The following is a 27,130-nucleotide window of genomic DNA, read 5'->3' as shown; positions in this document are numbered from 1 at the left end:
AGATATTCAACTGCGGCGCATCGTTGGAGAACACGCCCGGCTTGGATCCATATCACAGTGACCCACGCGATGGGAACAGGAGCAGTCGGCTCTCTAAACTATCCAGCACCGTTTGAATCAGGACTGGCGACACACCCTCGCCATGTTCTCCTCCGCGCTGAAGTCGTTTACCTCCAACATCTCCTCTAATTATACGCTCTTGCCCTCTCCCTCTTCGACGTCGGGACCATGGAAGATCTTCGACGCGACCAAGAAATCTACCGGAAAGCCCGCATCAGTTTTTGTCTTCGATAGAAAGAGCTTGGACCCGCATGGTGGAGGGAGTTTCGGTGGGAAGATGAATGCCGCATCGTTGAAAAGGGCACACGATGAGGTTCTGGAGAGGTTGAAAAAGGAGGCGAGCTCCCTTGCGAGGCTGCGGCATCCAAGTATCCTAGAGCTAGTTGAGCCTGTGGAAGAGACCCGCAATGGAGGGCTCATGTTCGCAACGGAACCGGTCACGGCATCTTTAGCGGTGATGCTGCAGGAGAAGGATGATCAGGAGAAGGCCGGAGGAGTTGGTGGACGGGGTAGTCGATATGTCGTCGAGGAGGCGGATGGGACAAAGAAGAGGAGGGAGCTCGAGATCGATGAGCTGGAGATACAGAAGGGACTGCTGCAGGTCGGCAAGGGTCTTGAGTTCCTGCACGAAAGCGCGGGACTGGTGCACGGAAATCTGACGCCTGACGCGATCTTTGTAAATGCTAAAGTAGGATATATGAATCCAATCACATTGTTCATGTTCGCTGATTCGTGATAGTCTGACTGGAAGATATCGGGCCTTGGTTTCTGCAGTCCCCCAGAAAACTCCTCGAAGCCCACTTCTGTCAGCCCGATTGCCCTGTCGGAGGTTCTCAATTATGATCCCCGACTGCCACGCACTGTTCAGCTCAATCTCGACTATACCTCCCCCGACTTCGTCCTCGACAACAATGTCACATCTGCGGCTGACATGTTCTCTCTGGGCTTGCTCATCATCGCTTTATATAATTCTCCTCACCGCAGCCCGTTGGAGACTAATGGGAACCTCTCGACCTATAAGCGAGTCTTCTCTGTTCCATCTGCCATACCCAATCAGTCCAACAACTTCCAATCATCTACACCACTGCCGAAGGATGTATTATCAGGGTTGCTGCCAAGGATGATCACTAGGCGGCCGGCCCAAAGACTCAGCGCTCGCGAGTTCCAACAGGCGCAATACTTCGACAACATCCTTGTCTCGACTATTCGCTTCCTGGACTCCCTACCTGCTAAGACACCGAATGAGAAGTCGCAGTTTATGCGAGGATTGCCTCGTATATTAAAACAGTTTCCGAGATCAGTGTTGGAGAAGAAAGTGCTTCCAGCATTGCTCGAAGAGATGAAAGATCGAGAGCTGCTGTCGCTGATACTGCAGAATGTCTTTCAGATTATCACAGCACTGCCGTTTGGGAAAAGAGCATTTACCGAAAAAGTCATTCCGCGCCTGCGAGAGGTCTTCCTAGCTCCCACGAACGCCAAGATACCTCATGCCGAAAGAGATAGTTCTAGGGAAGCAGGATTGATGATCTTACTCGAGAACATGAAGATTATTGCGGATAACACTGGCGGGAAAGAGTTCAAAGACGGTACGTTTCTCCGACACTAGAAGGCTAACACGGCTGCTAACTTGTGTTAGACATACTCCCAATCGTGCACTTAGCGCTGGAATCACCGACACATTCGCTAGTCGATGCTGCCTTGAGATATCTCCCAGTAATCTTGCCCGTGCTCGACTTTTCGACAATCAAGAATGAGCTCTTTCCTGTCGTGGCGAACGTCTTTGCCAAAACGAGCAGTATGGGAATCAAGATCCGCGGTCTTCAAGCCTTGCAGACACTTTGCGGCGGTTCTCCAAGCGGAGACGCTACAACCGAGGATGACTTTGATGGGATCAGTGTCACCAAAAGAGCCAAGTTGAAGCCGAGCACCAGCCAAATTCTTGACAAGTACACCATTCAAGAGAAGGTGGTGCCGTTGTTGAAAGGCATCAAGACGAAGGAGCCAGCAGTCATGGTAAGAAGACTGCGCCAACCGCCGCATGCTGTACTAACAGATTTTAGATGGCTGTCCTTGACGTCTTTAAGGAAGTTGGCAAGATCGCGGATTCGGACTTCCTCGCCATGGATGTATTGCCCATTCTTTGGAGCTTCAGCCTGGGTCCGCTGCTGAATCTCGCCCAATTCCAGGCCTTCATGACCTTGATCAAAACTCTCTCGACGCGTATAGAGCAGGAACAGACTCGTAAGTTGCAAGAGCTTTCGGCAAGCAATGCAGCCGCTACCACCACCTCGAATGACTTCATGAGCTTCGGCGGCGTCGGTCGTCCCAACGGCATCAACAGCTCAAACGGGGACGAAGGCGACTTCGAGAACCTCGTCCTCGGCCGCAACCGGCCAGCAACCTCAACAAACGCCCTTGAAGACTGGGCCAGCAGCTCGACCACCTTACCCACAACGACCACACGCCCAGCACAGCCCCGCTCCAAATCCGAGCACAACCCCGCCCCCGCGCCCTCCTTCTCCTGGTCCACCCCATCCCCCCATCCAGGCACACTCGTCCCGACCACCGCCCCAGCCTCCCGCGCCATAACCCCCGACACAACCCTCAGCGCATTCGCACCGCTCACGCCTTCGGCACCCTCCGCCAACCCTTACGCACCACCGACCACATCAATATCAGCCTCAACCTTTTCTCAGCCCCTCCAGCCATCCCGTCCAAACCCCCCAGGCATGCGCGTCCTCGCCCCGACCCAGCCGTCCGCCACTCCATCCTTCCCCCCTGCACAAGGCTCTTCCATCGACTGGTCCGCCGCCACCGCTGCGTCCCAACCCGCCTTCTCGTCCGCAGGCATCTGGTCGTCTCAACAGCAGCCCGCGCTAGCGATTCCCAGCCAGGCGCGACCACAAGGACCGCCGGCGACGTCGCCGTATCAGGGCTTCGGGATTGCGCCGCCGCCGCTGTTGCCGCCGCCGCCGGGGGGGCAGGGTCGGCAGAGTCAGATGAGTGGACGAGGTTTAGGGAGGGGGATGGGAGCGTCTGGGGTAGGAGGTGGAGCAGGCGGTGGAGGTACTGGAGCCGCGGCCGGAGGTATGGCTGGAGGGAAACAGGGGCTGGATAAGTATGAGAGTTTGTTGTAGGATCAGGAGAGGGGCAGCTGGCGACGTAGGCGTCGCGGGGCATCAGTTGAGGTGTGGAGTTTTGGAGTCTGGCATAGGATTTCCGGGGTTGCGGTATGCGGGACATATGAGCGGCGTAGTACACGGTACTCTCGACACCCGTTTTAAGCCGCTGTGGGTGGCTGTCGAGTGTAGGCGGAGCATTCTTGCAAAGGGCCTTGGAAATGCCAGAAACGCGGGCATGCACGTGATGGATGCCAGTAAGACTTATCCTCACACGAAAAAATCCCTTTTACTACAGCCTGTAGCCCGTACAGGCGTGAAGCGGGAGCACCTATGAACTTGCGTAGCCGCCTCTAGTCACATCCTAGGTTTCCAATATCCCCTCCTGGCAGAAGCTTGCGTGAAACAGAACACAGGATGACAGGGGTACGGCGATGCTCAGAACTTGCGACAGCCACGTACGAGATGGGTATGAGACATAAGAAAGGCTCAAAAGGACAGAGTACAAGAGAAGGCGGCATTAGGCCTCAGGGCTAAAGCTCAGGGGACGTAGTAGTCTTCGACGAGCTTTTGTAGTGCGGCTCTTCGCCGTAGACTTCCTTATACTCGCGGCGGTAGCGCTCTTGCTCTTGGTGGCTGAAGCCCATATATTTCTGTAGGCGAGAGTGGGTCAGCAGAGAAAGGACATGCGCCCCGGAGTTGACGTGTTTTCTGTGTTCTGCCATCTTCTTCCTTTTGGAGAAGGGGTTGTTTGGGGAAGGAAGGCTAGAAAATGAAGGGAAACCCACCTGCTTCTCGCTCTCGGAAAGCGCATTCCACTCATCCCGCACCAGCTTCGAGAACTCCGTGACCGCCAACCCCTTCAGATCGCCGGACGCGTGCCGCTCCTTATTGAATTGCATGTACGCGGTAACCGGGCGCTTGACCAGTCTGTGGTCGTGGATTCGCGTGTACTTGTGCGCCTTCGCAGGCTTCCCGTTGCGCTTCCTCACGAACTTGTTCAGCTGAACGCGTGCAGAATTGGCCTGACGTATCTGCTCTGGCGTGTGGGACTCGACCCATGTCTTGTAGGCGGCTTCGTTTGCGGCTTTTGCTTCGTTGGCGAGGTGGTTGTAGTGCTGCGGTACCCAAGTCAGTCACTTGTGGTTCTACTTTTTGCATAGCTGGAACTTTTCTCGATCGGATAGACGATGCGTACCTCGCGCTCCTCGGGCGTCAAGTTGCGATACTTCTCTGCCGCCGACTTGGACTTCTCCGCCAAGCTGCCTGAGTCCCGCTTTATGAACTCGGCGGCCAATTGGTTCCAAGCGGTGTGCGGTTGCTGTTTTGGCTCCTGAAGCGCCTTGGCTTTCAATTCTCTGATCCGGTCGGCTTCTTTCTTCAGCACTGTCCTCTCTTGTCCCTTTTCTGAGGGCACCTTCTTCCTCGGCTTTGGTTTGGCCTTAGGCTTCGCCTTTGTCTTCTTGGGTGCAGGCTTCTTCTTAGGTGCAGCCGTCCTCTTGGGTCTCCCTGTTGCCTTTCTAGGTGTTGCCGCCTTCCCAGGTTCGGGGGTTGTGGTTGATGCAGTCCTCTTCTTGTAAGCCCTCTTCGCCGGCGGATCCGCAGTCTGGGTGCCGGTCGATTTGGTCCTTGAAACTTTGGAGACGGCAGTTCCGTAACTACGGCGGACTAGGTGGGCGCCGCATGGTAGCGCGTAACTGGACCACCGTGACAGAACTTGTGAGCTGGCATGGTGTGCGAGGGAGATCCGCTGTACCAGTCGCGCGGGCTGGGCTAGGTTGTGTGTTGATGTTCTGGTAACATCGGCTGTCAGGCGGCTGACCAGCCCACGTACCAGCATCTTGCGGGCTCGATTCTTCGGACAGATGCCAATGCGGTCGCAATGCCTGGGCGGAATGAGAGGCAGAAATTTAAGCAATGTCAGCGGCGGATGGAGGAGAATGGGGGCGAGGAGGGCCGCGGTGGTGCTGAAACAGGTACCGGTACAGTGCTCGATTGGGATGGCTGGGGGGAAGCTTGACTTGAAACTCCCGGCGGTCGAAAGACGGGCCGACGTCACACGTCAAGCTGTGACAAGCGCGTTTTCGCGCAACTTCGCTGTGCAACGACAAGGCGACTGTCAGCCGTTTCGCTCACCGAGAAGGAAGTTGAGTGAGTGGACGTGCGGTGCAATTCAGCAATTATGTTATGCCTCCATTGACGTCTTTAACCAACGTACGGTTGAGGGGCGGTCTAAACTCCCATATCGTCCAGCTTCAAAACCCACAGTGTTGACTCTGGCCAAGCTCGTAGTCCATAGCGTTAAGGTTTCACCGCTGTATTAAGCTTCCAAGCTACCTATTGGTGATTCTTCAGCTGATGTCTCAACAACTTGACTCTGAGTCGACCGGTTGTTTGCTACTGTGCAATCGTGCATTTTCGGCAAGGAGAAACTCATAGCGAACATCCGCGTCTTCAGGTTACCAGACGATCGTTTTACACATTGACAACAGAGCTGATAACTCAACACCCTCTCAATCACGTATATCGCGAGAAGTTATCACTTTGACGGACGGGAGCCCCGGCTATGGAATACGCCAACATAGGCTACATGACCCTGCTGTTTGCATCCGTGAAGCAAGAGATGGCACCCACGGTTCTTCGCGTGCGCTAGCAGGTATGTAAAGCCAGACGAAGATGACGCATTTACGAGTACAGAGTGAGTTGGTCGAGTTGTACTCACAGATATATTATCGAAGAACATCTGCTTGTGCGACTTCAACGGCCGCTCCAAGCCGCCGCTGTCTCAAGAATCGAAACCCGTATCCATCTGAGTAGTTCTCACGGATGCTTTCCAAGAAGCGCTTGGCCAGGGGATTGTCGAAACTGGGAAGCGGCTGAAAATGATCGGTTGAAGGAACTCCAGCAGAAGGCCGCACAACCGAACGCATGTTCACTCTCATGGTCTGGATACCACACCCAATCTCCAGTAGAAACTGTAACAAGTACGGTCGGTCGGTCAGCTCAGTCAGTTCTGAAGCTTTCAATAGGGGCTAAGGATAAGCCCTTTCAGAGACTTTCCCCAACATGTGTAGAGACAATGCATCCGTGTGCTATGTCGATAGGTGCAATCGGTAGCAGCGACCTGACTGCATGGTTTTAGCCTTTAATGATCGCAGTACGAAGCAAGGCTGAACGACGAAGTACGGACAGCCGAAGATGACAGGGAAATGTGAACAAACGCCAGTTGCGCTAGAATTAAGAAGGTCTTGTAGGTCTTGAGAATTGGATTTCGGGAGATTCCACCTCGAGCTACTCGTACTATACTCGTGATGTCGTTTGACCCATCATATTACTCCCGCAACATGTGGCAGCCTTAAGTTCTATATACTGAGTACTGAACTCCGCCAAACTCCGTTCCACATCAGCGGCCTACCGAAGCGCTCTCCCTTCCATTGAATCAAACTTACTGCAGGAACCATGAAGGCTGTCCCGCCAGTAGAGCACTGTGACTCAATGGTGATCGAGACACGGTGGTCGTATCCTACAATGGTGAGATATTGGACAGCCGCTCATCCACCGTCCTCTGCAAGCGGGTGGATGTACTGAAACGTGGAGGAATCAGGGTTCTCGGAGTTTCACGTGGCACAGCGCGGGAGGAGCCGATGGCTGCGCATGGCCGCTCACGTGATGAAGCAGCCCTATGTCATTTCCCATTGGAGCCCCTGTCGACGAATCTCGAGGTGGTAGACGTGGACATTGACCCTCCCCTCAGCACGCCCTGTACATACGCTGCTATGGTGCCAGACCGTTTCATCACGCTCCTGGTTCCTTGTACAGCCGTATGCCTTCTTATGTCTTTCGTTTAGATACATATATTCTCTTGCATATACTTAATTGGCGCGTCAACTGCCCGAACCACTCAAGACTCCTTCTCGTCACCCCAGGCTCGCCAGGCGTAATATTGGTCCTAGCAAGCCCATACATAGTAAAGGGAACGAGCAAGAGCTGCATAGTACATTGGGATTGAAAAATTGGTGCTTCCAGCCCGTCCGAAGAAGCTGGTGCTGCCGCATAGGAACAGTGAATGCAAGCTTCACAGACGAGGACTTCTTCGCCGGAAGTGCCTTCATCGCCCCCAGCTGCATCGCTACAGCAAGGCGGAAGAGTTGGTACTGAAGACGAGCAGAGGGCGTCTTCTCCGGCGCAGACCTTAGTGACCGCACCGTCCCCTACGCAGACACTGGGCCATTCAAGCCCTGAGCTTCCTCCTCTTCCCTATATACCAGCCCTCGGCGGCGTTCCACGGACCCCGGCAACAATAGCTCGCCATCCAGCTACCGATACCACATACTATACAGCCAGCTGGGGCTCACCATACCAGAACCCTCCGCCCAACTTCAACATCCAGTCTAGTCCACCGAAGCTCAGATCGATTCTAGATAGTGACGATATAGAGGAGAACTCCCCTGGGCCGCAGTTCGGACTTGACCACCTGCTACCTTCCCGCTTGGAAGAACCGCCCCACGATTTTCAGTTTGGCCTCGAACATTTGCTGCCACACCGTCTATCAACCAGCCAAGCAACGCCGACGAGACCGGGCCTACATACACACCAAAGTGCTCCTGAGATTACTCCACGTCCGCTTAGCGCGACTTCCAATCGGGCATCGAAACTACCATCGGTAGGGGCCACGGAGGACTGGGTTCGACAGTACCTTGCCAGTCGGTGGACAGTTGAGAGGGGCAATTGGTGGAGCGACGAGTCAGGGGATAGCGAGGGCAGCATACAGTCGGAGGGTACTCGTGACACCAGCCGCCGGAACACTGCCACGAAGCGAACCGCTAGCATTAAAGGCCACAAGTCAAGGAAGGACAATCTTACCCTGAAACAGGCAGATTTCTGGAAGTTTTTCGACGGCGAGCCAATGGAAAACTTCGACAAGATGATGTTGTCCAAACATGCAAGCCCTCAGCCGCCGTTGTCGGCTCCGGAGCTGGATACGCAGCCTAAATCGGTATCAAGGCTTTCATCTATCGACAAGCCTCTACCTCCACCCCCCATGTCAAAAGATCCGACATTGAGCAATTCATCTCCTGAAAACGCAACAAACTTGCCTCGGTCTTCCAGCGTGCCTGCGACTAGCCCTACAGCGCTCCCTCTTAGGAAGAGCATTAAGTGGCGGGGAAAGTCCTGTGTAATCCAAATACCAGCCGATGTGCCTAGGAGCGATGACGGTACTTTGCTGTATCCCTTGAGCGTAGATGAGGTCGCTGCGCGACTCGAAAGGTTCAAGCAAGCTGGTTATGAGATTGGCGGATTCGACCACTATTCTCAAGAGCCAGGCAACTCGATTGCCGACGCACCAGTGCAGAACTGTGCAATCTTTCCGGACCCGACAGATGATCGTTCAGACCACACGAAAGGAAGTTTTAGGGTGCATATACCTAACAAGTCAGAGTGGGAGGCGTACGTGAAATTCCTCACTGAGCAGAAGCTTCGCGCTTTGGGAGTGACTCTGGGCGATGAAGAACCTGAAGTGATTGCACCACCAAGACGGATGTCATCACAGCGTCCAATTTTACCTTTCTCACCTCCACTTCCAACGTTGTCAGCCAACAGCAGGGGTATCGGCCAGTCGGGTGGAATCAACACAATACCGTTCCAATCCGGCCCTCCATCACGACATCAGTCAACCCGGTCTGTCGCGTCGCCACTTTCTGCGTATGGGAACCCTCGAGCACTACACATGCATAGACACTCGACGTTTGCCTCGCCTCCAGGTTTTGCTTCACAACTGCCTACCCCGCCAGGTCCCTCGTCGTTCTCGCCTCAACACTACTTTGCTCACCAAGGTGGTGCTCGAGGAGGCTCACCCGCCTTTTCGAACGGCAGGCCGGATCCAGGACAGGTGGTGTCACCTGGCTCACTTTACGGCTCCTACGGCAACCAAGCATCGCCCTTTGTCCCTAGAGAGGATCTCATGCTGCAAATACAACAGCAGCAGCCACTATTACAGACACAACTGCAGCAGCAACAACAGCAAAACATCTTCAATGTGCGTCCTACATCGACACTGAAGGAGGTGCCCGAGGATGAGGAAGAAGACGATCTACCCAGTAAGCCCAAGCAGGCGACACAGCCGGATCCGACCATTGCTGTGCCGACGCCTCGCGGTCATCATCACAACATTAGTGCAAGCCTGGAGCGGGAGATTCGCGATGCGGAATACCACCTCGAGAGATCCATTGATAGGCAATTGGATGAGGACAGCGAGTTCAGTCCGGAAGCGCGCTTTGGGATCCATGATGCTGCTGTGCAGCCAACCGGCCAACCTGGTCCCCACATGAATGGGAATCCTTGGCCAAAGACTTCCGCAGCCCAGCAGACGCTTCACCAACCACAACCCCACAGCAGAACCCAATCTCTAACGCATCCCGGCCAGCCCAACACGGTGGATCTCAGTAGTCAAGGCGCGAATTTGCCGCACAGTGAAATGAGTGATAGTACGGGAACGAATCCATCTGAAGCAGACATCAACCCTAGAGGGTACAAAGGACACATCAGCCGGTCGTCATTCGACCATAAGCAGAATGGTTTCCCAAGCACTGACCAAGCCGATCATGAGAGCGGACCGCCGTTCCGCAGCTCCCAGTTCGAAACTACGTCGAATCATGCGCCCAAAACATCAGTCTCCAAACTCAACGTGACAGCCAAGGAGTTCACATTCAATCCGGGTGCCGTGATTTCGGGTCCCTTATTTCGGTCATCGAATACTAAACCTCTCGTTTCCAACCCGCTCGCTAGACCACATCGTAACAATGCCAGCCCGACCGGCGGGCTCTACTTGGGCCAATTGGGGAATGGCTTCAACGTTACTGCACCCACTCTCCAGCCTGGTAGAATGGGTCACTCGGCCGTTCCCACTGGGAGCTTCAGCTTTCTACCTACTGGATCGACGCATAAGCCGAACGTCCCTGTCCTTCAGACTGGCAATGTTCCCGGGCCGGTTCTGGACGCCAATAGCCTCAGTTCCTCTGCCGTTTCTGATATGCCGAACAGGATCTTTGGGAACGTAACTTTAAATCCCAACGATATTGTGAAGCCAGTCAGAAAGTCGAAGGCGGTGCCTATCGTTCGGCCCAGCAGCTCACGGGAGCACCAAGATGAGGAGGTTCACTACGATACAGAAGGTCGCCTCGCACAGAGTGATGCACGCCAGAAAAGAGCAAAACACGGTGCTGACGATGGGGACGACGTCCCGCAGTTCGCTTCGCCTTCCAATCCGCTCGATGAGCTAAGCGCCGGTCCGATGAAGGCAACAGATACGAAAGAGGATCAGGATGATCCACCGGTAAATACGGAGAACATGACCACGAACAAGGCTGACATTGAGCCGCTTCCGCCTGCCGCCAGTCTCAACTGTCAAGATGTACCTGAGTCTCTGAGTGCTCATATCGAACCCCAACTGAAATCAGAGCTTGCCAGTGTCAAAGCGGTAATCAGCGATCACGCCAAAGAGAGCAGCATCGATTCGGGAACCCTGACTGAGATGTCACAGCCTTTCAAAAGAACTCATCAGCTTAGAAGCTCGCTGTCGGCTACAGCCAAGCCGTTCGAGTTCAACCCCTCAGTTGAGCGATCATCCGAGTTCGGCCTTCACATTACCAAGCCGTCTGTTAATCAAAGCGATGAGATCACTAAGACACTCGGCAGCCCGCCACCACCTTCAAGTCGAAGCCCAGCAACAACCTTCCCGCACAGCGATGACGGATCCTACAGGACCGCCGTGGAAGGTCGAAAGATGTTGCCATACCCTGACAGTGATGCGGTGGACTACGAATCTTACGTCCAGCCGACTTTCAATGAGATTGACGAGGTAATGAAACATCTCAACGAGGAAGGCTCTGACTTTGGTGTTGAGAGAGACGGTGATTCTTGGGAGCAGTCAAGTCCAAGGGCGAAGTCGCCGCACCAATTCGAACGCCTCGAATTAAGACCGCCGAACCACTTTCGCAGCGATGCACCTAGCCCGAGCCCTCGCCGCTTATATCCTCCTGTTCCGCCAAATGATTCTGCATCTCTCACGAACGATCCGTTTGACGAAGAGCGTGCAGCATTGGCATACGAGTCGCCTGTCCATCGCTTGAACAACCTAGGCGATGTTCCTGTCAGCGACTGGGATGACGTCGTTTCGTCGAATGAGGAAGATAAGATCCAACCTCGGAGTCGATTCTTTGACAGTCACGTGGACCGCGTCGTCGACGGCGTGCTGCAAAGCCGCCTAGGTCCTCTCGAGCAGGCTCTGCGATCCATTCAGAACTCCGTGAACGCAATGTCGCAGCGTCGTAGTAATCGCAGCATGCGCAGAAGCAGCTCCATGGACCGTCGGTTGGACAGCGATGCCGATGATGAGGATGACGATGACCTAGCAAGTCCGCAACTCCGCACTCGCTCGCCATGGAAGGACAGAAAACTCGAGAAGATCAGAAGTATCGTCCAAGATGCACTTACCGCTCAGGCGAGCCGTGAGGCTCCGGCTGAGCGAGCCTTTGACTTCACACAGCTGTCTCAAGCTATTGCAGATTTGAAGGTCTCGACTGCTCAAACAAGTGAATATGCTAAACTCATGTCCGCCGGACTCAGCCCTGCAGACTTCCAGCTAGCTCTCGAAGAACTCAAATCGTCCATCGAAGAGAGTGTGCAACGCATGGGAGATACTCACAGTGTCCCATGCTTTGACCCTAAAGAGTTCTATCAAGCGCTTGCTGACCTGAGATCGTCTGTTGCTCAAACCACTTCCGTAAGCCTTCAACTCGAGGATATCAAAGGACTCGTCGAGGACGCTTTCTCGCGCCAGCACCAAGCCGTAGTCTTTGCGAAGCAGGATGAAAAGTCCAAAGAAGACGCCCCTAGCGTCTCAGACCTGGATCGGATGCTGAAAGAAGCAGCTGACCGCATGGACGGAGAAGTCAAGGCTCGACATGCAGCGGAGCGACGAGAAGCAGACACCCAGAAGTTGCTCAAGTTGGCCGAAGAGGAGATCGAGCTCTTTAAGGAGTCCTCTCGAGATGACTGTCAGAAAATGCGAGCCTTGGAAGATGAATGCCACGTGTCGCGTCAGAAGATCGCCGCAGCCAATACTGCCCTTGAGGAGCTCCGCCAGAGTCGCACAGAACTGTCAGCCGAGAACAAAGCTCTCGAAGATACCCTCGATGAGTATCGAATCTCGAGCAGCAAATGGCGGGATGACATCGATCAGGCGAATGAAGACAGGGAGGCGCTCAAGAAATCTATGAGTATGTTGAAGCTTCAGATCGAAGAAGCGACACGTGTTCGTGAGCTTATGCGGTCGAAGTTGGAAACGATTCAGCTCGATATGGCTGCTGCTGCAGGTCAGGTTGCAGACGAGAAGGCTCGCTGGCAGAAGGCGGATGAGGAGCATCGCACCAGATACGAGGTACTGACCGCTAGAGTGGGCGCTGAAGCAGCGACGAGGGAGCGGCTGGAAAGAGAGCTTGAGCGGCTGGAGATGCAGGAACAAGATGCTATCAAGGCGAGGCTTGTCCTCGAGGAGACTCGCAGGGCCAACGTGCGGCTAGAGGAGACGGTCAACGCACTTCGACTCGAGAGCCTGGCGCACCAGAAGAACGCTGAGCGCTTCGAGCGCGAATTCCAAGAGGCTAGGGAAGCGGGTCGCAATGAGGTCCAGCGGACCCGAGTTCTTATGGAGGCAGATGTCGAAGCTGCGAACAACCAGGTCAACATCGTCCGTGCAGATCTGGAAATCGAGATGTCAAGATTGCGAGTCGAACTGGAGAACGTCCGTTTGGATGCCGATACTGGCAAGGCGAGGTATGAGATGTTGCTCGAAGGCGAGGCTGATGCTAAGCGGGGTGCGCTCCGTGATGCACTTGACGATAAGAGCAAGGCGTTGCAGGAGCAGCAGCAAAAGTTTGAACGTCACCTTGACGACCTCCAAAGTCAGCATAGCCGTACCATCCACAATGCTCTTGAGGACAGGCAACGTTCAGAGACATATCTCCAGGAGAGCCTGAGTCTTTCTCAAGCCAAGGTCGACCACTTGCAAGACAAGATTCTACACCTCGAAGAAAAGCTTGAGATTGCCAAATCCGCTGCACAGGCGGCTGCACAAGCCGCACAAACAGCAAAGGCTCCCGCCGGTGCCGCGTTACTTCCACAACCGCCAGACAGGATCTCCACGCAAGCCCTCCGTGAGTCGATAAACGTACTACAAGAGCAGCTCCAGGACCGTGAGAGACGCATTGAGAGCCTCGACGAGCAACTCAACCAAGTCGACGCCTCCGCACCCGCCAAATTAAAAGAGCGCGACACCGAGATCACCTGGCTGCGTGAACTCCTCGGCGTACGGCTGGACGACCTCTCCGACCTGATCAACGCCCTCTCGCAACCGACCTTTGACCGTGACACTGTCCGCGACGCTGCCATCCGCATCCGCACGAACCTGCAGATGGAGCAGCAAGAGAAAGAGCGCCTGGTGTCCGGCAGCCAGACCTTCCCAACGCTCGCCAGCATCTCGAACTTCGCTTCGCCTAAGGCCGTCCAGCTCGCAGCCGCCTTCGGAAACTGGCGCAACAAGGGCAGAGAAACCGCCGCCAGCGCGCTGGCCCAGTCGACCAACAACACCAGCAGCAGCGCCAGCACGTCGCGAGCGCAGACACCGTCCAAGACCGCTCCGTCGGCGCAGAACTTTCTCTCGGGCCTCATGACGCCTCCGACGTCGAATTTGCGCCGTACGCCTTCGCCTACGCCCGCAGCGGTCTCTGGTATTCTTGAGCTCAAGCAAGGTCGAGGTCGCCCGGCCCGTCGGCTCGAGCAGCCCGCGGCCCTGCCGGCGTTGTCGGTGCGGCAGCAGGAGAAGCAGGCTGTGGCTGCTCCGCTGACCACGCCGCCGCTTATGCGGGAGAGCTCATATGATCAAGATGCTGAGGACGGGGAGTATAGCACCAATGGGTTCTATGACGACGAAGGGAGTACTGTTGATGGGAACCTGGTTGATGGAGTGGAGCCCCTTCAGGCGTTCGGGCCGGGACTGGGGGGTGCAGTGTAGACGTTTTGTTGTGTAGACTGTATAGGTTGTCGCTTTTATATGTTTATGCATTTCTGGCAGTTTTGAGGCTGAGAGCGGCGGATATACCCCCGGAGGCCCGGTGTTGGTTTGTTGGATATAGATTGATCATATGTTTTGCGCTCTTTGTGTACCTATTCTCCTCTAGAGCGATTTTCTGTCCATCTTTCCTTTAGTGTTACTCGCCGCTCCGAGTCCTTTATAGCGAGGCGAAGGTGGGTGTCTTGTGTTTTCCTTGCATTCGCTTTCCTATGTTGTGTAGATGGTGTTTGTATCAAGGAATCGTCGCCGCCCATTGATAGGGCTGCAAGAAGCAATTCATTTCTACTGTTCAATACTGAACATGCGAACAATCACCTGTCCTTGTTGATGGTATCAACTTCGTATTGCACATATTCAAAAGAGGTGCTCGCGGTAAGGTACATGCAAGTTACCACTTCGCGCTTAACTACCTCGCCAGGTTTGCTTTAAACGACTAAGCTTGCTATGCCTCGGCTTAAAGAAGGACAGATAGCGCACATATATTTTTAGCCATTCAGGCATCTAACGCCACTAGCCGAAAACGCGGTGTCGAGTCTCACGATTCTAAAAGAAAAGTCTCCGGCAGCAAGCGGTTATTATTATCATTCTAATAGCAGACCTCTATCCCACCGGCCAACCAAGATGCGACGAAATAACAAGTAAATCATAGGCCGGAATCATCCTGCTCCCAATAACGATCCGACGCCCAGTAGCTCTTCCACTCATTGCACCCCTGCGTAAAGCCACTCAGGTCCCCGATGGTTGATTGTATCTCGCTCTTGCGCTCCAAGAACTGCAGGCTCAGTCCCTGCGAGACATGCCATGCCTATGTTGCGCCGCAGCATTAGTAAATGCCCTTTTTAACCGCCTTCCATTGACATCTTGGGATCGGAACTTACAATATGGCAATGCATTAACCACGCGCCAGGGTTGTCCGCCGGGAACGCCAATACCATCCACCCACCAGCAGGCAACGTCGCAACGTCTCTCCTAATGGGATTGGCAAAATTCAGCCCATCCGCACTGCCGCTAAACGTGCCACCGCCCGTTCCGAGCACATAGAAATCATGTCCGTGCAAATGAATTGGATGCGCGAGGCGAGGGCCTGCAACCGTCACGGTCTGAATGACCCAATAATACCACTGGTTATTCGGCATTTCGATGACATTGTGTGCCCGGGGGTAGTCCGTGTTGCCATCCATGACGTATTGCAGGGTCGGCTTATCCCAATCTACGCGCATGGCGCTGCCGTTGATGGGCCAGGTGACAAGATTGCCCGTTGCTTCTGAGCGCAGAAAATCCAGCGAGATTTGCTTCAGCGTTGCCACGAAGGGATCCTTGGGGACAACGTTGGCAACGTACGGTGTCACGGATTCATCACCGCATCCCGTACCCAGTGTGACGCCGGTGCTGGTGGGCAGACCGGCAGGCGAGCCTGCATAGCTGATAATGCCGCCGATGGGTTTGATGCCGATCATGGCGTTGTTGCCACAGCCTGTGGAGACGCCTACGCGAAGCCAGTAATTGGCCACGGCTTGGTTAGCTGTGAAGATTACGTCGTGGCGTTGGCCTGTATATCGATGAGCTTCAACACAATGTCTCGGACAAGTCCCGTCTCGAAGACTTACCTATATTAAGCTGCACATCCGATGTTACGTACGGCTTCACCGGAACAAAGTCACTGGCCTCTCTCAGTATAGCATCACCTAGAGGGCGTGAATAATAACATACCTAGTTATTACCGTGAACGGGTGCCCGTCCTGAAGATCAATCTATCAGCGTGGTACATGGCAGCGGCTTGAGACTGACTTACCAAAGACACGTGGAAGTGAGTATCGGTAGAAGTGTTAATGAGTCGCAGCCTATACTTCTTCCCCTTGGTGACTGTCATCGTCATATACTCTCCGCCTTCGCCAGCGTTTACCATCTTGCCGTTGACCAAGATGTTGTCCGGAAGTGGCGGACCCCTGGCCGATTGCATGGCAAGAGCATTGAGTTCGAAAGCGGTCTTGTAGTACCAATCTGAGAGCGCTACGGGACCAAGATCGATATCGTAGTTTGCGGTTGCAGGGCCATTGATGACCATTGTCCCAACGACGCCATCGCCATATTGCGCAGAGTGATGGCTGTGATAGTGATAATTCAGCAGAAATTCGATGGGATCGACCAAGAGAACCTACCTGTGGTACCACGTCGTACCGAACTGAGTGCACAGGAACTTGTACGTCTTAGTTTTGCCCGGAGCGATAGGACCTGTACCGGCTGTTAGTTTTACTTATGCGTTCAACTCAGGGGGCACGCTTGCATTCCGTAACGCCGTTGGCACCGTCGTGTTGGCAGGAGTTCAGCTGCCGGATACCATGCCAGTGAATTGACGTGCCGTTGTCTTGCAGACTGTTCTTCACATTGATGATGAGGGTGTCTCCCCAATCTAGTCCATGTCAGCGAGCGCAATTTGGTTGCCTCCTGAAGCAATGACTGACTAGCTGTGATGACAGGTCCAGGATACTGGTTGTTGATGAGCATGCAGAGTTTCGAACCATGGCCGTCAAGGTTGCAGGTGGTGTTTGTTATTTCCAAATTGTACTTCAACATATGTGAGCGTTACAAACAGAGCCAGAGCGGAGAATCTCAGCGGTTTACCGTGACGGTTTTCCCTGCAGGAGGCAACTTAGCGTCAAAATCTGTAGCTATACTGAAGCCGCTACTCCAACAGGCCCTCGTCAAGGGCCCGTTAGTACATGCTGCGTCTGGTGCGCGGGAGGTTGTTGTAGCCTGACGCTCGACCAGGGCGACGCCGCGCTCTTGTATACGGCTAGGTATAGTAGCGGCGAAGGCAGATTGGCACAATGCTAGGCAAGCAATGCTGGCTTGCCGTAGAAACAACATGACGCCAGTACGAAGCAACAGGAAGATCGGATCAAGCAACTCCAGAGGCAAGAGGGCCCAAAGCTGTTTTTCAACCCTCGAAAGGCGCGGAGAACAGCAGACTTGGAGAGAAGACCGAATAGACTAGAGCACAGTTCCAGCCGTTGGAGGCCGTCATCTCACTTACTATATGAGGGCTTCGGCGCGCGAAGAGCCTCGTGCCCGAAACGGGAGGAGTCCCTGCAGAGATGACATGCTCGCGATCATGGTCGTGCAAGCGGATATTGGTTCGGAACAGCTGAGCTCGATGCCCTCGCTAGGCATCAAATTTTGAGAGTCAACATATCAAGAGAGTAGTTGAAGTCCACAAGCGTATGCACAGAATGCAGTTCCGAGGATGCGGCAGGGATCAAGGTTAAAGAGACGGAATTCTATAAAAAGGCCATGCGAGGCGTAGGGCGGAGATACCGGCTTGGCTTCCCTTCAATGTTGGTAGCGGTCGAGCACCTGCTAATAGAGCGAGAGCAGCCGCTGCAAGGATATGGTAGAAGCTATCGACGGCTGGTGGATTTCTCCTGAGGGGCGTCTGACAGCACGTTAGTACGAGCCAGATTCGTAAAGAGCAACAAATCAGCAATCCGGGTTCCTGCGGCCTGCGGTGAGACGCAACGCCCGAGACTGTCTTAGACCCCAAGACAGTGATTCGACTTCGAAAAATGGTAACACGCAGCACGGCGCGTGCATGAGGCAGAGACGAATCAAGCACGCAACCCCGGCAAGCGCGATCAGCCTGTGATATTCAGTAGAAGGATTCGTGAGGTGGCAGTACATGTAAGAATCCTTGCGAACCGTAGCGTTCAAGGCGACACGGAGTCAAGCTTTTGCCCGATGTAAGATGATCTGGTTAAGCGTCAGCCACGATGGATGGCGGAGAACCGTAAAATAGGTTCTCGGGAGTGGCTTCGCTTCTTGTGAGTGGGAGGCCCAATGAGCGGACTTTAGCTGCCTGCGGTGATACGAGTAAGCTCGCCTAGGTTTCCCGGCTCTAGAGAAGCTCATACGGGCCTAGACACGAGTTTTGTTTTCATGCCTATTTCGACTTCCTTTGCGGAAGGAGTCATCAGACAGTGCAACGAAGATGAAGCCTGGTGTTGAACTGGGGTGTAAGCGAGCAGGTCGGTTTGAAGCATGATGTACAATCTTAACCGAATGGATGGCGACATAAAACGGTAGCGCGGCTATTGTAAAGTTACAGCACGTTCAACCTACCTTAGCTTGCGGTAGGCTTGACTAGTTACACCGGTACGCGGGCGGGAAGCGGCCAGAGAGGCTCGCAGCGCGAGATGGAGGTGGTGAAAACGCTCCGCTTGGTCTGTGGACGGCTTGAAATCTGCCACGCTGGAAGACCGGGCTGGGATACTGGGCTGTCCCAATACGCCAAAGCTGCCACGCTCGAACCCCCCTTCGTGGGATCATCTGCGCGGAAGAACATGGGCTCCGTTAGAAATGTCTGGAGCGATACAGCCGCTGAGTGGAGGTTCTCAAATGGCCGTGGGGTCGGAGAAGCTGGATACTGTATCCTGGCATGGCGGGATTAATGGCGCATGGCTCGCCTATCCTACCGTAGCCTACCGTATCCTACTACCTAAGTTTAGGCATCCCGAACGGAAGCCCGCACGAAGCCGAAGAGGGCGTTCCTTGAGCGTCTTGTTGTGCATTCGGCGTGTCGTCAATGTGCAGCGGGCCAGCAGAAAGTTTGGGGGCTGGCGAGCCTCATGCCCTGACGATCAAAGCCATGGACCACCGTTCTTGGCTACAGTGTTGCGCAAGGCTCGGTAGCATCTTCGTCCAGTGAGATAGATTCGAGTTCGCCATATCATATTTCTACGGCTCACTCCTCAGGTGGCGGTTATGACGGGTGTACAACATGTCAAACCGACTGCGCGGGACAGCATGTTCCTACTGTCGGACACAGGAGCCGCACAATACAGAAATAGGTAGGAATCTCCACAGACTCCACGAGGCTCGCTCTGCGGCAAGATCCATTGGCGGGTAACGTGGACGTACCTCGTATCGATGGCTTGGTGGACAGGCTGTCTGCCGGAAGGATGCGTCTACAACCCACCGCTGCACCTCTATGTCAGATAGCAAGGACAGGGCTCCGGACCGGGCTTCGACTTTTGCGGGATACGACCGCTATTGACAGTCTGTACGGTACATCCTTTGGCTTACGCCGCAGTACCCCTGTCCTGGACTGCCGTCTACCGTACGTAGGTCGCCAGCATGACATTGTCCGAGCACGAGGGCAACAGCGTGGTACGCCCCGTATGTATTAAACCTGTCTGCTGTGCAGCCTTATGTATGCACTTCAAGGTATTCAAAGGTGCTGTGCAACGTCCTTGTCCCAGCATCGGGTTCTTGCATTCGTTCTCGCGCTTCAGTCGTTATGTCGTACAGTCGATTTTCTAAAATCGTAGCAGCATCTGCTGTGATCATCGCGTTTACTTCTCTAGCCTCAGCAACTTGTGTTTCCTACGGTATAGACTTTCAACATGGACAACCGTATTTCATCAATACCCTTGCAGGAGAGAACTTTACCTCGGTTTCCCAGTTTGAAGGTGCGTTCGGAAGCACAACATCACGCACCATGCATTGCCTCTGACCTGGTAAACAGGATGCTACGGAGGGACCGCGGATGTTCTATTCATTGACCCTACCGGAGGCGAATTTTTCTGCTCCGGCATGTCAGTCAGGCCCGATAACACCGATCAAATGTCCACGTGGTAAGCAGTGCCTTACGGTCAGGGGCTATGTGCACAGCGGCTGACTCTAGGTAGCCCAATCTTGAAGAACCAGATGTACTCCGGTGAATGGATTCTTATAATCTACGGAAACAACGGACCTCTTGGGACTTACGAAGATCCATTCGCATACCAACGAAACCTCTACCTGAATTGCGGTCCGCAGCAGACGTCGACCATCACGCCTACGGTAACATACACCATCACCTCAACACCAACAGAGATCATCACAGCAACCTCCACCGTGTTTGAAACTGAGACTTTCGACCCAACGACGACCTACACCATCCCCTCGAAAACCGCAAGAAGGACTTACACCATCCGGCCCAAGCCCGTCATAGAATGGATAACAAAAACGGCGACCAGGCGCAAAACCACTCACACCAAGAGCCAAAGCATCATAACCAAGACCAAGACGGCATCCTGCACGGTTCCGCCGCGTCCTCAGAAACCCGATCCGACATGCACTATCACGCCCAAGAGAGTCACGCCTGCTGCGCTCGCCACGCCGACAGGATCGCCCCACAGGCGTGCCGACATGCCCATTGACATCAACGTGGCTCGCCGGCGCATCCAGGAGGCAAGAAGACGTGCCTGGATGGTGCAGAATCTAGAGGAACGCGCCGCAGATGAGCCGGTCATTACGGTGACTGCCAAAGAGCCTGTAAACAGCACGATGACCGAAACGGCGGCGCCGACCACGACTACTGAGCTAAGCTATCTCACTTCCAAGGTTGCGACGTGAGTGCCAATAGGATTTCTGCTGCGGTCCGCCAGATCAAACCTGACATCGAGAACAGTACCCTCCCGCCCTCGACCGTCTACTCAGGCATCTATACCTCGACGATAACGCTGCCAACGCCCACGCGTACCAGGCACACTGTGTCTTGGACTACTAGCTGGACCACGAGGACGATATATGCAACGTATGTGCTTGACTTCTTTCTGTTGATTGCGGTGCTCCTCGTGTTGCATGATCATAGCTTACGTTCGTTCCAGTTGGACCTTGACGACCACGGTAACACCCACGGCGTCCGTGACCGCATGCAGGAAGCACGGTGGGCATTTTGAAGGTCGCCGGTAACACCACCTGCGACCTGATTTTGTGTGTGGATCTTGATGGCGGTTTTATGAGTTATGATAGATGTGAGGGAGCGTTTGTTGGAGGCATACCCCTTGTTTTGCAGCGGATATTGCGCGCTAGTCATAGATGTCTAATTCAACTACTACACTTACTACGGACGTCGGATACGCTGTAATACCTTACCCATCTACAAGTTGCGCTTTCCACCATCCAAACGTGCTGGAAATTTTACCGTCCAGGGGATGTCACGTGGATGGGACGAAGCTTGTCTCTGTACGACGTACTCGCGGACTTGGGACGGCGTTAATTCTACCGACCTCGAATTGACATCTCAGAACGACACCATACATCGTTGCTCCACCAAAGAGCATTTGCTTCTATCCGTGTCTGCCGAAATGCTTGCACAGCAGCTAGCAGTCTCTCTTCGTTCCCTTTATCTTTCGCAGCATCTCGAGAACGGTTGACAGCTCCTCCCATTGCACAGTCGCATTAGCCATCCACCAACATGGCTTTCATGCAGAAGACCGCCGTCAACGTCGTCTTGGGCGCCATGACAACCGGCAAGCCAGGTATTTCGATGCCGCTGGATATCCTTAGGCCCGGTTGCGGCGAGGCATGGGTTTAGCGAGGCGGAGTGTGCGCCGAGGTGGATGATGCATGATAGCCTTTTGAAGAGGGAGAAGGGTGATGCGGTTATTATTGGCGTGAGTAGTACGAAGCATCTCGAGGAGAATTTGGCGGATATGGAGAAGGGGCCATTGCCGGAGGAGGTGCTGCAGGCGCTGGATGCTGGGTGGGAGAGGGAGAGGGGGGAGGCGGGGAGCTACTGGCATTGATGTCGCGGGATGTGGACGGCTGTAGGGTAGAGAGGTCTGACAAGGGAAAACGAGAATAGATACTTCCATATGTAATATAGAACTACTTAGAGGGCTCCTCTTCTGATCCAGCGCAGGCATGACGAAAGTCCGCGTCCGTTCGCGACTATATCGGTGACATATCTTTTAACCGCTTTGGTCATCACGTTGTGGTAACATATTTTCAAAACATAGTAGAATGCTTCCATGACAGTGTTTTCTTTTGCAGGGAACTATCACAATCACGAAGACAGAAATGGCTGCTTTGCCACTCAAGGCAATGCCGCATTGTAGGGTGACTATGATACAGTACTTATACAGCGCATCTACAGGGTTCAACAAGGAAATAAGAAACTCCATGACACCACGCTAAGCAGCCAGACCTTTTTGAAGGGATGAATACAAGAAGGGAGATATGTATTAAAGACGCTAAGACGCCACATGCATAACAAGGCAAGATGCAGACTCCATCACAGTGTTCCTGAGCGCACTCCGTGATGCTGGACTCGAATCGCAGTTTAGCACTAGACCTGGGCCTGCCTCTTAACACGAAGCGGATCTACAATGCGCGTGGCACCCGTTCCCTGAACACCTTCCCGCCCCACAAAAGGGGCGTCCATCGCCGTGGCCGGCTTCTGGGTAAGTGGATACTCAATGAACGGCTCCGTCCCAGCAACGCCAAAATGCATAGGATAGGTCTGTCCAGTCAACCTAGCCAAATCGTTGGTGGTCGGCGGATGCACCCAAGTGGTCTCGGTACGCTCATAGCCTTCCGGGGTGACGTATCGCTTAAAGTCACCCTCGCTGCCTCCAAACTTGCGGGCTGTGAACTGGCGCGGACCTGTTCGTGCTGGCTCATCTGAAGGGACCTTCGAAACTGTTTCGGCGATAACCCAGTTGCGTGCCCTACGCGCTCCTTCGAGCGCCCGCCCAGGCAGGTCTCTTTCGTCGACTTCGACCAAACCTCCGCCCTCGACTGGAAGGAAATGGCGGGTGGGAAGGACTTCAACATCGATGATGGGGAGGATGCGGTGGTAAATATCGTAGTTGTGGATCTCACGCGTGATGCGCTGTTCTTCGATATGGTGAACCTCTGGAAATACCTTTTCCTCGGTGACAGCTGCAGGTCCGGGGTTAGCTAGGGCCTGATTGACAATATGTGTAAATTTGCATACCTGGCGCCCACTTTGTGTGTACGGTCGTGGCTTCGGTGTTTCTCAGATCAACCACGTTTAACAACTGAGCTCGCTTCTCCGCGGCATCGTCAAAGACGGACATCCGGGTATCGCCACCATCAACAAGTGGTCGCGGACCGTTGGGCACCTGCCTTTCAGTAGTTTGCACAGGAGCTCTCGGCAGGGGCTTGTTGAGGTCCGCATGTCTCTCGGGGGACGTTGAAGCGCTCCGGAAGGACTCTGTCGAATCCGAACGACGGACTACTGCTGGCGCTGGAGGGGTGGCCGGGATGGGCTTCCTGGTCATTGACTTCCTCCTTGCGGTCTCAGTGAAGGCTTGTGGTTCTCCGTGGCTGACAGATTGGCTCTGGTATCCATTGTTCGGAACGGAGCGACGTCTAACTGAATTGCTCCCACCATTCATCCCGACGGAATTCTGCTGCATGTTGCGGTTTGCCACGTCTTCGCTGTATAGCCCGGCCTGCGGATCCAGTGGTCTGCTGGGCTCCGGCGAGACTGAAATGTTCCTCCGTGCAACATCTTCGCTGTATCGCATCCGGCTCGGCTCGGTCATGAACCGATCATCTCCCCCCAACGACAGATGTCTAAGATCATCCTCAAGGCCAGGCATGAGAGGTTTGAACTGCATAACGCGTGGATCGTCATTGGATATGGCGGTTCCAGGCGGATGTTCGAGGCCGGCGCTGCGGTTCGGCCCTGTTGTAGAGCTCAGCGGCCGCTGTGCACTGCTTCGTCTCCTCGCCTTATCCATGCTCTTTGAGGCGCGGGGACTGTTGCCGTGTAGTGGAAGTTCGCCTGTCTTGGGTGCTCTGCCTGGGGTCGTGCTGGCATAGGAGGTTGATCGCACGGGCGAGTCGTCGAGCGAGTCAGTGGGAGCGGTGCCTCTGGCTTCCGGTGGAGTAGCGTCGTAGTCGAGGCTTTTCCGGCTTCTCCTGTGCAGAAGCTTCTTGAGCTTGCTCTCCATGTCTGTGATGGGCACTTTCGGCTGAGCGGCGGTTAGCAAGTGGGTCCGTGGAAGAGGAGAACAACAATGGAAGAAGAGAAAGGCGAGGTGATTGGAGCAGATGGAGCTCTGCCAGAGCAGGATGAGGATTAGGGGTGACAGAAGCGAAGTCAGATCCAAGGCAGACCTCCTGGTCATCGCCCTGAAGCTATTCGCCGTTGCCATATTGGGGCACGCTGCTGTCCGTGCGAGGAGAGGGCGTTAAGCATGTTTTTGTGCAAAGCCTTACCTATCTGGGGTGCGCGTCAACGAGCAATGTGCTGCGAGTGGTGATGTCGTGCAAAGTTTGGAGGTAGGAGGGAGTACGGAGTATGGCGTTGAGAGGCGTCGGATGTGGATAGGGCAACGCGCTTACTAAGGCTGTCAAGGGGAGTGTTTTTAACGGGATTGGGACGAAGGGGGTCTAGCGGCCGCGTTCCACCACGTCAATCTGACGCGTCAACCAATCAAAGCCTGCCATCTGCCTCAACCGAAGCATGTCATGCGTATCGAGCAGGACGCGGCTAGATTCCATAAACAACCACCTTGAATACCCACCACGGCCCCTTGACTCCCCTGCCTCCAAACCCCCGTCACAGCGACTGTCTTGAGTGGCTGGATTGCAGATGATGATGTCATGCCAAGCGGGCCATGGCGAACGAACGCCACCACGTCCACCACGTTCACTTCACGGCCAGTTCTTTATGTTGTTGTCCGTGGGCCTGCAGTTCATGCTCTGATGCCTGACTCAGATCACATCCGTGTCGTATGGATACGGAAGAGTCCAGACATTAACTGAGAAGGACCAGACTGAGGGGAAAGCTCTCGGGCCGGAAGCGGTGAGTTCGAGTGCGGTTCGACGCGGATGCTTGAACACCACGGCAGCTTGTTGATGCCGCCAAAGCCTGACGTAGATCGAGGCCCGGCTGCCTGGTGAAAGCAAACGGTAAACCCTGTGCACGCTCAACACAAAGCCTGGCAGCTAATCTGTCCTGGGGAGCGGTGGCCCAAGGATTCTGTGTCTATCACGGACTGCCCGATGGAGGACGGCGATCGTCCGTTGCCTCTGTTTCGAGACCAAGAGCCGCTGTCCAGGTGCCTCGTGAATCTTGGAATCCTGAAAATCTGGCAGCAGGCACCTTCACTCAGTGCCCAGTGGGTCCCTCCGGTCTCTGAACACGCCAGTCTCATTGGATCGTGTGGGGGGAGCACCGGTCGCTTTGGGTGAAGACAGCGCGCTGAGACGCCGCTTGACGTAGGCCGTTCCGCTCGAAAATGCTGGAAGAACGGACCCCGTAGCAGGCGTGACCCCCATAGCGTGTGGCTACTGCCTCTGCTCTGTGTTTGTGGCTGATGAGCCAGGTTTTGGCCCGCGCGGTTGCCAACGTTCGAGGCGTGACGTAGTCTGCCCCTCACCTATTTAGATCTTCCTTTCTCTGCTCCCCTCCAACCTTCCACAACTCAAAATCTCCTCATCCTCGTTCGCAACAATCCATCACACTCAATCCCACATCCAATCCACTTTTCTATCACAGGCTCAAACCAAGTCGATCGCAATGGATAAAGCCAGGGCAGCCGTCAGTGACTTCATGGCCAAGGCCGGTCACCACGACACCACTGTCCACGAGAAGGTCGCTCCCGCCGTCGTGCACGAGACCATCAACCCTCACCGCCACGAGGAGGTTCAGACTGCCATCGACAAGGAGATCCACCAGGACCACTACCACACCTCCGTCCAGCCCGTCTTCGACAAGGAGGTCCTCCCGGAGACTCACCAGCACAACCTCGCCGCTGTCCAGCACCGCACTTTCGAGCATGGCAACGACCGCGATGTTGCAGCACGCCTCGAATCTGAGGCTGCTCAGTTTGCCAATAAGCGCGAGATCGCTCCCACCCGCGAGACCCGTGCTACCGCTCCTACCGTTGCTGGCGAGCACATCCACCACCATGTTCATGAGACCATCCAGCCCATCGTCCAAAAGGGTGTGTATCTATCAACCTAACATGCTCACGTCCATCGCTAACATGGCATGCAGAGACCATCCAGCCCACCGTTGTGCACACCACCATCCCGATCCACGAGGTTCACCACAATGCTGCTCAGTACCACACCACCTCAGCTCTCCCAGCCGTCAGCATGGCCGACTTCAAGAAGCAGGGCGGTGTCTTGACCGGCCGTGAGGAGCGCTATGATGGTTTCGAGGGCGAGCCGCGCTCAGTCGGCGGTGCCTTGACCGGTCATCATCACGGCACTGGTGCTGGTGTTGGCGCTGCTGGCGTCGGTGCCGGTGCTGCTGGTCTCGGCCGTACCCGCAGTGGCAGCTCTAGCAGTTCCAGCAGCAGCGAGTCTGATGGGGCTGGTGGCCGCCGCAGCAGGCGCACCCGACTTCCCCGTGTCGGTGGTCGCCGCAGCAAGGGAATGACTGGCTCTACCGGCACTGGCCTGACTGGATCCTCTGGCACCGGCCTGACCGGATCCTCTGGCACCACTGGCACCACCGGCACCACCGGCAACCACAAGCCCAGCTTGATGGACAAGTTGAATCCTCGCAAGGATGCTGATGGTGACGGCAAGCCGGGCTTCATGCGGTAGATTACTTCTCTCAGTCACTTCGACTATTAGATACCACGACTTGGGGTTGTCTTCGGAATGGATTATGAGGCATTGCATCCCCTTGTACACTAATTGCTCTTCCTTTCAGCGAAATAGCACTGCGGGCTGAACAATCAAATACCACGATTAATGCTCACCTGTCTGAAATCTTTCCTGAGCTGAATGATCTGTTGCAAAGTGACGTGATGTATTGGTGTGAACCTGCTTTGACTTGGCACAGTTGGGTAGCCTTGCACGTATTGATAAAAGACAATGGCTATTTCATGTTGTATCTTGCTCTCCTACTTCGCTGCAACATCGTCAGCTGTTTCGCAGCATCTGTACAACTGTGTTGCGAAATGTAGACCTATCCACGATATCTTCGATGGCTGTTGTCCACACATGTGACGAGCGGAGCTTTCGTGTCTTTCCTTGTTCAAATTCACGCCTCCCTACCTTAGAT

The 27,130-nt window shown here is 54.6% G+C and overlaps 8 protein-coding genes across 8 annotated transcripts; 5 read left to right on the top strand and 3 right to left on the bottom strand.

Moving 5' to 3' along the window:
- Positions 1 to 142: 142 nt before the first annotated feature.
- W97_00407 (SCY1 protein kinase) lies at positions 143 to 3,197 on the top strand (the record flags this gene model as incomplete). The annotated part of the gene is made up of 4 exons (XM_007778322.1): positions 143 to 748; positions 800 to 1,646; positions 1,697 to 2,073; positions 2,121 to 3,197. The coding sequence occupies 4 exons, from the start codon at positions 143 to 145 to the stop codon at positions 3,195 to 3,197; spliced, it is 2,907 nt and encodes a 968-aa protein (XP_007776512.1).
- A 515-nt stretch (positions 3,198 to 3,712) lies between these two features.
- On the bottom strand, positions 3,713 to 5,019 carry W97_00406 (uncharacterized protein; the record flags this gene model as incomplete). Its single annotated transcript, XM_007778321.1, has 3 exons — positions 3,713 to 3,832; positions 3,968 to 4,297; positions 4,378 to 5,019. The coding sequence occupies 3 exons, from the start codon at positions 5,017 to 5,019 to the stop codon at positions 3,713 to 3,715; spliced, it is 1,092 nt and encodes a 363-aa protein (XP_007776511.1).
- Positions 5,020 to 7,245: 2,226 nt separating this feature from the next.
- Positions 7,246 to 14,250, top strand: W97_00405 (uncharacterized protein; the record flags this gene model as incomplete). Its single annotated transcript, XM_007778320.1, has 1 exon — positions 7,246 to 14,250. The coding sequence occupies one exon, from the start codon at positions 7,246 to 7,248 to the stop codon at positions 14,248 to 14,250; it is 7,005 nt and encodes a 2,334-aa protein (XP_007776510.1).
- A 703-nt stretch (positions 14,251 to 14,953) lies between these two features.
- On the bottom strand, positions 14,954 to 16,884 carry W97_00404 (uncharacterized protein; the record flags this gene model as incomplete). Its single annotated transcript, XM_007778319.1, has 8 exons — positions 14,954 to 15,115; positions 15,189 to 15,859; positions 15,918 to 15,970; positions 16,021 to 16,049; positions 16,103 to 16,415; positions 16,470 to 16,542; positions 16,589 to 16,720; positions 16,773 to 16,884. The coding sequence occupies 8 exons, from the start codon at positions 16,882 to 16,884 to the stop codon at positions 14,954 to 14,956; spliced, it is 1,545 nt and encodes a 514-aa protein (XP_007776509.1).
- Positions 16,885 to 19,899: 3,015 nt separating this feature from the next.
- Positions 19,900 to 20,703, top strand: W97_00403 (uncharacterized protein; the record flags this gene model as incomplete). Its single annotated transcript, XM_007778318.1, has 2 exons — positions 19,900 to 19,940; positions 19,995 to 20,703. 2 exons carry the CDS (start codon positions 19,900 to 19,902, stop codon positions 20,701 to 20,703), a joined length of 750 nt encoding a protein of 249 aa, XP_007776508.1.
- An 844-nt stretch (positions 20,704 to 21,547) lies between these two features.
- On the top strand, positions 21,548 to 21,878 carry W97_00402 (uncharacterized protein; the record flags this gene model as incomplete). The annotated part of the gene is made up of 2 exons (XM_007778317.1): positions 21,548 to 21,611; positions 21,640 to 21,878. 2 exons carry the CDS (start codon positions 21,548 to 21,550, stop codon positions 21,876 to 21,878), a joined length of 303 nt encoding a protein of 100 aa, XP_007776507.1.
- Positions 21,879 to 22,420: 542 nt separating this feature from the next.
- W97_00401 (uncharacterized protein) lies at positions 22,421 to 24,056 on the bottom strand (the record flags this gene model as incomplete). The annotated part of the gene is made up of 2 exons (XM_007778316.1): positions 22,421 to 23,016; positions 23,072 to 24,056. The coding sequence occupies 2 exons, from the start codon at positions 24,054 to 24,056 to the stop codon at positions 22,421 to 22,423; spliced, it is 1,581 nt and encodes a 526-aa protein (XP_007776506.1).
- Positions 24,057 to 25,630: 1,574 nt separating this feature from the next.
- On the top strand, positions 25,631 to 26,667 carry W97_00400 (uncharacterized protein; the record flags this gene model as incomplete). Its single annotated transcript, XM_007778315.1, has 2 exons — positions 25,631 to 26,057; positions 26,111 to 26,667. 2 exons carry the CDS (start codon positions 25,631 to 25,633, stop codon positions 26,665 to 26,667), a joined length of 984 nt encoding a protein of 327 aa, XP_007776505.1.
- Positions 26,668 to 27,130: the final 463 nt, after the last annotated feature.

This window comes from Coniosporium apollinis (assembly GCF_000281105.1).
Source record: "Coniosporium apollinis CBS 100218 chromosome Unknown supercont1.2, whole genome shotgun sequence".
NCBI lineage: Eukaryota > Fungi > Ascomycota > Dothideomycetes > Coniosporium > Coniosporium apollinis.
Note: the sequence above shows the minus strand (reverse complement) of the source record. Positions and strands in the feature narration are given on the sequence as shown.